At 31.0% G+C, this 10,774-nt stretch overlaps 1 protein-coding gene across 1 annotated transcript in view; it reads left to right on the forward strand.

Moving 5' to 3' along the window:
• The first annotated feature begins 432 nt into the window (after positions 1-432).
• Positions 433-10,774, forward strand: part of LOC111638041 (integrator complex subunit 3-like) — a 136,004-nt gene continuing 125,662 nt past the window's right edge. Inside the window, exon 1 of the mRNA XM_023383672.1 lies at positions 433-631. Within this exon, the coding sequence (XP_023239440.1) occupies positions 557-631 (75 nt within the window). The 5' untranslated portion in view covers positions 433-556. The remainder of the gene's footprint in view (positions 632-10,774) is intronic.

Raw genomic sequence — 10,774 nt, forward strand, 5'->3', positions numbered from 1 at the left:
TTATAATGTCGTAATAATATTAATGCTTACGTCATACCGATTATTCTTCCATCTATCGTATAAAATTGTAATTAAAACAGTTAACTTGTGTCAATAAAAAAAATATATACATATGAATATATATTTACTCATATATATTTTAACTATTATTTAATTATATGCTATGCAAGAAATGCTTACGTTTCTTAATAAATTATTCGTTATTATAATTATTACAATTATAAAATTTTAAACGAAATAATTAATAATCGATATTTTTAAAAAATAATTTATTAAAAATATATTCAGCCATGTTTTTGTTGTTATTTAAAATAAGTACGATAAATCAGTCAAAATTTTAATTTGATTATGGGACGAGATTAAAATAAAACTAAATAAACAATTCAGAAGTGATAAGGACGCAGTTGTAAAATAATTATCCGCCAGTCTGAAAATAGTGCAATTGACCGGAACTATATTTGGAGCATGTCGTATTCTTGCGCACAAAATGGCGCTAGTGTGTTAGGTAGCGTATTACTAAGTCAGGCGAGAAATGTACGAATAATCCTATATTAGGATGGAAACGAACAAAATTAATCAATCTAAATTGTTCGTAACTACGCCGATTGAAGCTAAAGACGAATGGGAGGAGGTAATGTGGACACATATACTTAAAATCTATCTATGTTGAATACATCCGTTGTTTAGGACGGTAACATCTATTAGTTCCTTCTGACACGGTTAGATGGCGCTGCGATAGAACTCTCGTGCTTACGGGTGAGTCGGATCGACCGCGTTTTCATCTTCGTAAATCGTACCACGTGCGTGTTGTCGATTCGTCATGTTTATGAGAATGATGATATAATAAGTTGTCGCTTACCTGCTATTTTGCCTGCTGTTTTATTTTTACTTACGTTCGAGATTTATATACGTATAAAAATATGATTTTATCGAATTCAAATGTAATATTTATGACATCATTAAACAACAAATGAAGACAATATGTTATTACATACAAGTGTATAAGTTATCTTGTTGGCAGATTATTACAACTTCGCTTATAGATCATATTTTAATAGCAATGCATATCTCATACTGAAAGAAATTACATTTTAAATTTAAAATAAAGTTTTTAGTCTCTATTGAATTTATATGTTTTCTCTATTACTTATAATATAAATGTGTATACCTTTGAAATTGAATGCCAAGAACTTAATTTGAAAAACTGAAACAACTTACTTTCATATAAATTATATTTACGAATTTATCGGTACTCTAGGTAGAAAGGCCTGCAACCTTTCTGACCTCAGGACCACTGAACTCGCAATAGGGAGGTTGTGGCTGAAGTTTTCAATGTGAAAATGCATACATTGGACGTTCAGTGCTGCCTTCCTGTAAGCCTAAAGTTTGACAATGACATTTGGAACATCAATGGAATCATGCTCGATGTTCCAAACGCCATTGTCAAACTTCTAGGCTTGCAGGAATTTTTTTTTTTTTTATTTCTCAAAAGACACTGTAGTTAGGTTGGTCTTTTACAAGCATCTGAATGCGGCACTGAATGTCCAATGTACATGTTTTTGCATTGAAAACGTTGGCCACAATCTCTCTAATTTTGAATCTCATAGACCACTATCATGAATTTTTTTAAATGATACAAAATCTGTAGAATAATGATCATAAAAATTTAATTATACTATGTTAATATAAAACTTGCTTGTTTAATTATAACAAATTAATGCAAACCTAAAGTTTGTTGCTGCTTGCTTGGAATAAGTTTATGGATTCTTAGTGCTTTTCAACAAAGGATGACAATCTCACTCACAATTGTTTATTGTTCATTATTTATTGATAACAGTTGCTTCGTATTTGGTTTTAGATTTGAATAAAAATAAAAACCCCCAGTGAGTGAAAAAAAAGCAACTAAGCATTTTGCATTTTTTTCGTAATACTTTGCATAAGCTTCAGTTGATCAATGTCCAAATTTTCTCACGGACCATCACTGGTTCGATCACTGGTTGCCGACTGCTGCTCTAGGATATATATATATATATTTTTTTTTTTATAGTCAGTTAACTGCATGTAAACTGCTGTAAAGATTATTATTTTTATGAGTTTAGATTTTAATTTTATTCCTATCAGAATATTAGTATTTGATATGAATCATTTTTCATTTTTTTTATGTACTATATTTTGTTTTTTTTGGTGTACTGTATTAACTTTTACATCTTCGTCCATTTGTCTTTCTTGGAATAATTAAACTACTCTTAAGCCCAAGTTCATCAAATACTATTAGTCTGTTACTAACTGTTACTAAAACTTGTTTTTATGGAATGTGATGAATATAATTGCTTTAAAAACTTGAAAATATTTTGTGCATTTCATACTTGTTTATTTCATTCAGATGTTTAAAAGGTTGTAAAAAATTATAGTTTAAATTCAAAAGTATTTTGATGATAGGATGTCGGTATATAGACTGATATATATGATATAAGATTCTTTAACTGTTGATAGGAATATTAACAAGAACATATAAAATATTTCAAATATCATCCAATGTTGGTTTAAATAGGTTTGATGATATGATTATGAATATAATGTTTTATTTGAATGACCTTTTTTTTTAATATTAAATGAAATTTTTAATTATTACATATATGTTTTTCTAATTTATTATAATTGAATAGCTATTTATTCTTTTTTTTGAAGGCATTTGATTGTCTTGAGGTATTTTTTTTATTTTAGTAAAAATAGATATATAAAATATCTAATAAATATATTGTTAGAAATAATAAGAGGAAAATATGGTATTTTTAAGTCAAATTTAGAAACAATTACTACTAATGCAGAAGAAAGAATAAGATATGTAATAAAACAAACTTTTTAATTAGTGAGGATTGAATTACACAGCTATATGAGAAAAATATTAACTGTTTTAAATTACATTGAGATGATAATGTAGCAATTGCTTTGGAGGAAAATTGTGATCAATTAGAATCAGCTAGGCCATTAGTTAAAAGGAAACTCAAACTACTAGTTAAGGAAGCCAAAAATAATTTATTAGGAATTGTATCAACCTATTGTTTGATCAGCTTTAGCTAACTACAGTTGAGCTCATATATAGTAAATTTGATGGAAACAGAAAAATTTTGTTATATTAATGTTTCTTAATAAATGGACTGGCATTCATTGTACAATACAAGTCAAACATAGGATAATCAGATATGCTGAAACAATGAAAAGCAAAAAATGAAAATATACTGAAAGAAATGGAAATAAACTTTTAACAAATACATGTAACAGGAAAAAAAGTTAACATACTAAGAAAATAAAGGTACATGTACTCATAAGAATAGAATGATATGACAGCCAGAAAGTACTAATATGATATCAATAAGAAAAAGTGCATTAAATTTTTCTGCGTCTTTGTACAAGATTAGTACTTTTTTCTGTTTTGTCCATGTTTGTCCACAACAACTACAATGTTTTGATGAAAGAAAGTATGCAAATTCTCAAGTCTTTTTACTGTTATCTTTTGATAAAATCTTTGGCACCTCAAGCTTGTTTTGTTCACAAATGATTTCTGTATGCAATGTTTGTAATGCAAGCAACAATTTCTTGATCTATGATGTCATGCTTTGCCATGACTTTGGGATTAGCATTGACATTATCTCCAAATAAAACTTTGGTACAGTTTCTCTCTTTTGGAGGTGTTACCAAAGTTTGTCTACTGTTTTTCTTCCACAGTTTGTATGTTTTCTTCTGATTTGCCTGAATTTTTGTTAAAACCTGCATGTTCGCAGCAATTTTTTGTTGTTTCTGGCCTAACCTCATGCCAGAAATAATTATAATCTCGTACACAATCAATAGCTGTTGATTGTTTAGCCTTCAAACATAAAAGGATGTGACATATGGCCATGTGTATTTTTTCAAGGAGTTAATGATGCCCTGATTTATGGACTACAAGCTTTGAAGTTATGTTTAGAGGGAAGTAATATATTGTCATTGAATTTAGTTTGATGTTGGTTGAGTGTGTCAGGCAGTTATCTATCACAAAAGGGTTTTCTTGCCTTTGCATCATTTCATCATCAGATTCTCTCAGCCATTCTCCAAACAGTTCAATATCATCCATGCTTTGTGGTTTTTATGATAGAAAACTGGCAGAATACTGTAGCCTTCGAATTATCTGGAGTTCTTGAAATTCCTGATAATCAACAATTTTTATTTCTTGGATGATCATGATTGTGGTGCAAGCATTGTTAATCTGACTTTCAACTTTTTTCTACTCAACATTTTTCATCATTTAGAGCAAATGCCTTAAAAACAGTTGCAAAAAAGTTCAGTTTCATCAGTGTTATATATTTTGGATGGATTGTACTGGCCAATTAACTTTTCTTTTTGATTTCAACAACTCTATAAAACATCATCATCAATGTCTATGCATTCTCTACAATCATTCTTTTAAAGTTGTCTGTCCTTAAAAGATTGGAGTCATCCATTTCCAGGCTCAAAACTGGTTTACCCAAAAGCTTTGCAAAATCTTTAATTTTGTTTTTCAATATTGGCTCATTGAGATTAGTATATTTCTACTTCTTATACTTAAATGTTTCCAGCAAGGCATCTTCAATACCTTTGTAAGCTGCAAACATGAAACATTTTCCTGCTCAGGACAATGGTACCATATCTTCAAAATAGAAGAAAGCAAACTTAATGGAATGCCAAATATTTTAGTAGTTTTGCAATTTTGTATTTATTCTACATCAACCAGCTTGATGATCTCTTTAAATTCTAAAGATAGTGATTTTTGTTTTTATCCTTGTCTGAACATTTCTTAAAAGAAATTCCAAAAGTTGGTAAGAAATACAAATACACAGCAATGCACATGACTGACTCCCAGAGACAAATTATGACAAACCAAATTCTGGAATTAATGACCATATACAATCAAGTCATCACTCTCATGAATTGTTTCTTATCAAGTAGAAGGTATGCCTTATTAATCATTAGTTTAAATTTTCTGAAAGGAAGGATTTGAGCCATAATGCTCAAGGGGACAATGTGCTTTAGGTTAAAAGTGTTTTATCTCATCTCTCTTCCTTAAAAGTTCTTGAAAGAAAGTACTGCACATGTGTCCAAGATGACAGTAGATTCAAGGTACAAGAGGACATTACTTTTAATATTTGATATTTATAGCATATTAGAGATTTAAGAAGACAGAAAATGTTTGTAATATCTGATAATGTGCAATAACAAGTGAGCTTGACTGTATAGTGAATTAAAATGAAAAGCATATTCATCAAATCCTTGATCTGGTCCACAGTAGATATGCTCTTCACTTTATTTGGTTGAAGTTATCTGATGCTACCAAACAATAGGCCAAAAATGTTTCTGATATATTATTTTTTTCATCTTTTATTTAAATATGGTTCTAGGTATAATCTATATATATATATAAAAATGGACGTGTGTGTCCCTATATTTCACTTTTCAGCCAAAACTACACATCACACATGAATGGTGTCTGTATGTGGTAGTAGCCCCAAGTCTCCATTCGTGCACTATGGTGGTTGCGTCTCGATAGCTATAAGGGTGCGGGAGATATGGCAGCTTAAAGTGGTTGACTTCGAAAATTTTCTATTTCGATTTTAAAAATGTTCGAACTGTTTTAAATTCAAATTCGAATTGGTTCGATTATAGAACGATTGTAAACATTCCAGAAAATTGATCAAATTGAAAATAGTTTGTTTGACTGGATGTAAAAATTCTCTAATTAGTCTGGAAACGGGGGACCTAATTCTTGCATATGGGGTTGAAAGTGGTTGACTTCGAAGATGTGTAACAATGGAAGTGTTAACAATGGAAGTGTTGAATAACAAAGGAAGTGTTAATATAGTGGCATGCAAGATTTACAGACGGTTTTTTACGTTTTTGCGGGAAATTGAACAAATTCTCTAATTAGTCTGGAAACGAGGGACCTAATTCTTGCATTCTGTGAAAATGGGTAAGATTGGCTATAATGTAATTATCTTAATCTTCACTATCGTTACTTTTTGCCCAGCGAAGCGGGTCTTTGCAGCTAGATTCTAGATTACTTAGAAAAACAGTCTTTTATATATAAAAAAACTATATTACATACAAATAAAATCCCAGTGAAACGGGTCCTTGCAGCTAGTATATTAATTAAAAAAAGTACACATTTTGCAAGAAAACTCTGTGTTTATTATACTTGAGTAAAAACTTACATAAACATAATAGAATACTTATAAATTAGCTAGAATTATATGAATTTCCATGTGCAATTATTGGTTGTCTGTTTACCCATACCTTTGGCAGTAAAACTAGAACTTTGTGCCTCCTACTGGGAGTGTCACCTTACAGCCCAAACATGTCACTAGGTTTTATTCATTTCCAAGGCTATTATTAATTACAGGGAAAGAAACATAACTTCTCTGATTTAGATGCAAATAAGTACAGCTTTGTGAAAATGTTGGAAGATCTTGCAAGACACTTTATTTCAAGCAGAATATACGATATGACATCAGTATTAATGTTTTGCTTTTTTGTCTGTATTCTGATTATCCTATACTATACTGTACTGGTTACATGACCAACAAAACAGACTAATCACACTCTGGTTACTGGTTTATTGACACATATATTGCAAAGCTAAAATTTAGACTAAAGTTGAAATGCATTTTGACTTAGCAATAGTATAAATGTGTCAATAAACCAGTAATCAAAGTGTGATTAGTGTTTTATTGATTTCATACAAAACCAGTGCAGTATAGGATATGACATCAATATTAATCAAATTTGTGCAATTTTAACATGAACTGTAGCCACAAACAATATGGGGATGAGTATTGTTACTGAAGCAGCCTGACATTTCCAGCATCTCTATTGGGGCATTTGTCATGAAGGGAATGATGCAATTTTGTCCATACATTAGTATAGTTTGTGGCATTCATAGTGGTCCAGGTAATTGAGATGATTTGAAATTTATAAGTTTCACAACTAGCAACCTTTTCACTTTACTTGATTACAACTTTACAAGAATTATCTTTCACTGAAGTTAAAGCAATTTACACCTTAATGTTGTAACTCCTGTGCAATTCATTGAAGAATTCTTGGCACAATTCTATACCTCAGTTTCTCCACACTATAGTCTATTTGTCATACTTCATGTTTGATAAAAAAATTTTTATATGCAGTCAAAAGATGCACCTATTGGTTACCCATGACACAGGAATTCATAGAAATATGTTTCATCTTTGTGGAAACACCAGTGGCATGTGCATTTTTAACAGATATTTAACAATTATTTTCTGATATGTCAACAATCATCTTATAATATGGAACATCTAAGATGTTTACTGAGAGTTCATTTACAACATTAACTAGAACAATGTAGGAATTTCCTTAGAAATAGATCAAGTGCATCAAAAATTGCTCTACTTTCTGCACAATTCTCCAAGAATTTAGGAGAGTTTTATCACAAATCTGAACACAGAAAATCCACATCCATACCCATCTTACATTTTAAGTCCTGTAACCTATTTAAGTACAAAATAGCTTTCTGTTCTCTTTCATCCAACATATCTATACCTTTTGACCCACTGACTTCTCAAACAAGCTCAATTTCATTGAAAGTGTAATGAGTTCATTCAACTTCTCATGTTGGCCAATTCATAATCTCAGTTCCAGAATTCTAACTAAGATTTGTTTACTAGAGAAAACTGAAGGCAAGCTAACAGAGACAAAAGTGGTCAAGAAGCTTATAGTAACGAGAGTGAACTCAACCTTGTTGCTAAACACCCAAGGAACCAAAGAGGTCATGGTCACCATCATCTGCTAATCTACTATCTATGACCTGGTCAAACAAAAAAAAAAAAAGAAATGTGATACTGAAGGAGTTATTAGCTGACATGTACTGAATCTCAGTGATGTAGAACAAAAACAAAGATCTTAGCCTTTACATTGGTAGAGTGTATCACATGCTAAAAGTTAGACTGGTTGAGATCAGAGAGGATGTCAAGAAAGCAAGGACATAGGACATTCACAACCCTAGCAGAAGAGATGATTTTGAACAAGAATGCTGTACCTGTTTGGCAAGACATGGATGGAGATTATGGTATTCATCATTAAGCATCTATCCACAGAATGGCTGGAGAACTTATAATTCTAACAATCATGGAGCATGTTCTAAATCAAAGGAAAGAAAAATTGGATCTGGATCCATGGATATAGATCATAAATTCTATGAAGTGTCACTAGAACAATGGTCTTAATTGGTAAATGAATGTCACCTTGCATAAGAGCCAACACAAAACAGCAGTTGGTTATATTGTACTTTTCTGTGAGGCTTGATCTTTATATTTTATTTAAACAATAGAAGAAACATCTTCATTATGCCTTTTATATACCTTAGGAACAAAAAATGTTGTTTTTCTTTTTTCTTTTTCTTTTTCTGGTGAAGTCAACCTTTTATTGGAGGATACTCATATATTGTACTATGCAAAAAAATACATTTGAAAAACATTCCAGGGTAATGGCACACTAAAATAATAAAATATATTAATTAAAACATTGGCCAGGATGAGATTGATATTTAAAAAATAGAAGAAACTATAAATGTCTTCATTATGTAAGGTTGACTTCAGAAAAAAAGACAGTTTTGTTCTTGAGGTGTGTAAAAGCATTATAATGAAGATTTTTACTTTCCCAACTGTTACACAAAGGAAAAGTATAGTGATCTGGCAAAAAAATGACCCCCCAGATTTTTACATTTTTGGACTTAGGATATCTTGAAATGTCAAGAAATGCAAAAAAGTTTGGAGGTAATTTCTGTATGTATGGATGCTAGTGTGTGTAGGGGGAACAATTTTGTTCACCCTGTTTGGAGCTTAATAGTGTGTGCTTTTTGTTGAAAGTTTCTGAAACTTTGCAGGTAGGTTTGTTTATTAGGGGAATTGATGCTTTTGTAGAATTTTGCCGGATGATAATTTTAAGTTAATCAAAAAAGATACAGTCTGTCCAAAAATAATTTTTTGAAAAAACCACCATTTATTCTAATCATGTGTTTCAGAATACCTTCAACAACTGGACCTTTCTTTAGAGGCTATTAGGCTGTCAGGTTAAAACATTCCTTAAAAATACACAAAAAATATCCAGTTAAAACAATAAAGTAAAAAATTGGAACTGGTGGATCTTACAAGATGTCTTGAGTTTTCATCCTGTCCAGTTAGGGAATTTCAGGACTTTATATCCACTTGATAAGTGCAATGTTAAACAGCGCACTTATTTCGTGTGTTTTTTTAAGGAATGTTTTAACCTGACGGCCTAGTAGCCTCTGAAGAAAGGTCTGGTCGTTGAAGGTATTCTGGAACATGTGATTAGAATAAATGGTGGTTTTCAAAAAATTATTTTTGGACAGACTGTGTCTTTTTTGATAGAATTGATGCTATTGAATTTTGGTGTTTAAAGGTTGACGGGGTAGGGAGATAAAGGGGTCATGTGTATCTCCGGTAGGGTTGGACTTAATGATGATTTTACTTATTATTAGCACTTACAATTTTTTATAAAACTCATTCCTACCCTCAAAAATACACTTTTTTCCATTTCATAATAGTTAAAAATATAAGAAGTTTTTAAATAAAATATGATAACAGATGGTGCCACCAAAAATTTAAATGTTGCCGTGAAAGTTAAGTAACTCGTTGCTGGTTTATTTATATATTAATGTTATCCTGGCCAATGTATTAATTAATTAATATAGCCTACTTATTTTTTATTTCAATTTTATTTTTATTTTACTGCAGTCATATCATAATATTTATTATTTTTGTTTAGTAAATTTTAATTGTTTACCTCTTATTATTATAGCCCATAGACACCTTCCATACTTATTAAAGCATGAAAGTGATTGAAAATGCTCATTTTTCCAATAAACGTACTTGCTATAATAAGTATAGAAGTTGTCTGTGAACTATTATACTATTTTGCAGCTTTTAGCAGTGTTATTATTATTTAAAGTTTGTATATAACGAGCTATGATTGTTAATGTTTATACATAATGTGTGTGAACACAAGTTTGGAAAAATGTGTGATTACAAGCGACACTAAGATGCTAGCAGAATGAGTGCTAAACACAGACTGATGGAGCATGTGCACAATCTGGGACTTCCCCCACTCCTGGTCACATGTTATGTGAAACATCACTCGTTAAGCTAGTCATTTTTTTCACAATTTGCTTTGCTCATTATGCGAATTACTCGTTATGAGAGGTGCTCGTTAAGTGAGGTTCCACCATACTTGTATAAATGAAGGGATTACTGTATTTTCAATGAGAAAAGTGAGGTTCCACCATACTTGTATAAATGAAGGGATTACTGTATTTTCAATGAGAAAAGTGAGGTTCCATCGTACTTGTATAAATGAAGGGATTACTGTATTTTCAATGAGAAAAGCTTTAAAAAAATAGTATTAGAATCTAACTCAATCTATTACAGTAGTCTCAAAAACTCAGCTTAATGTGGACCGAAGGGTAGCTGAATTTGTGAAAATGCCGGGTTATCGGGAATGGGGTTAAAAAATAAGTATGAGTGTTTCCTCAGAAAATACTGTACTGTACTTGTATGTATTGTTTACTTGAGAATACAACAGAGAATAAACTGCCCAAATACCCTTAAACAAAGGAAAAGTACGTCCTTTATGAAGGCATAGAGCCTTTACTACATGAAAATGAAAATTAATGAATACACTGTGTACAGTAATTTACCTGATAAGACAGACCTCA

Source organism: Centruroides sculpturatus, unplaced genomic scaffold (assembly GCF_000671375.1).
Source record: "Centruroides sculpturatus isolate CEXI.00-Female unplaced genomic scaffold, Cexi_2.0 scaffold1095, whole genome shotgun sequence".
NCBI classification, from domain to species: domain Eukaryota; kingdom Metazoa; phylum Arthropoda; class Arachnida; order Scorpiones; family Buthidae; genus Centruroides; species Centruroides sculpturatus.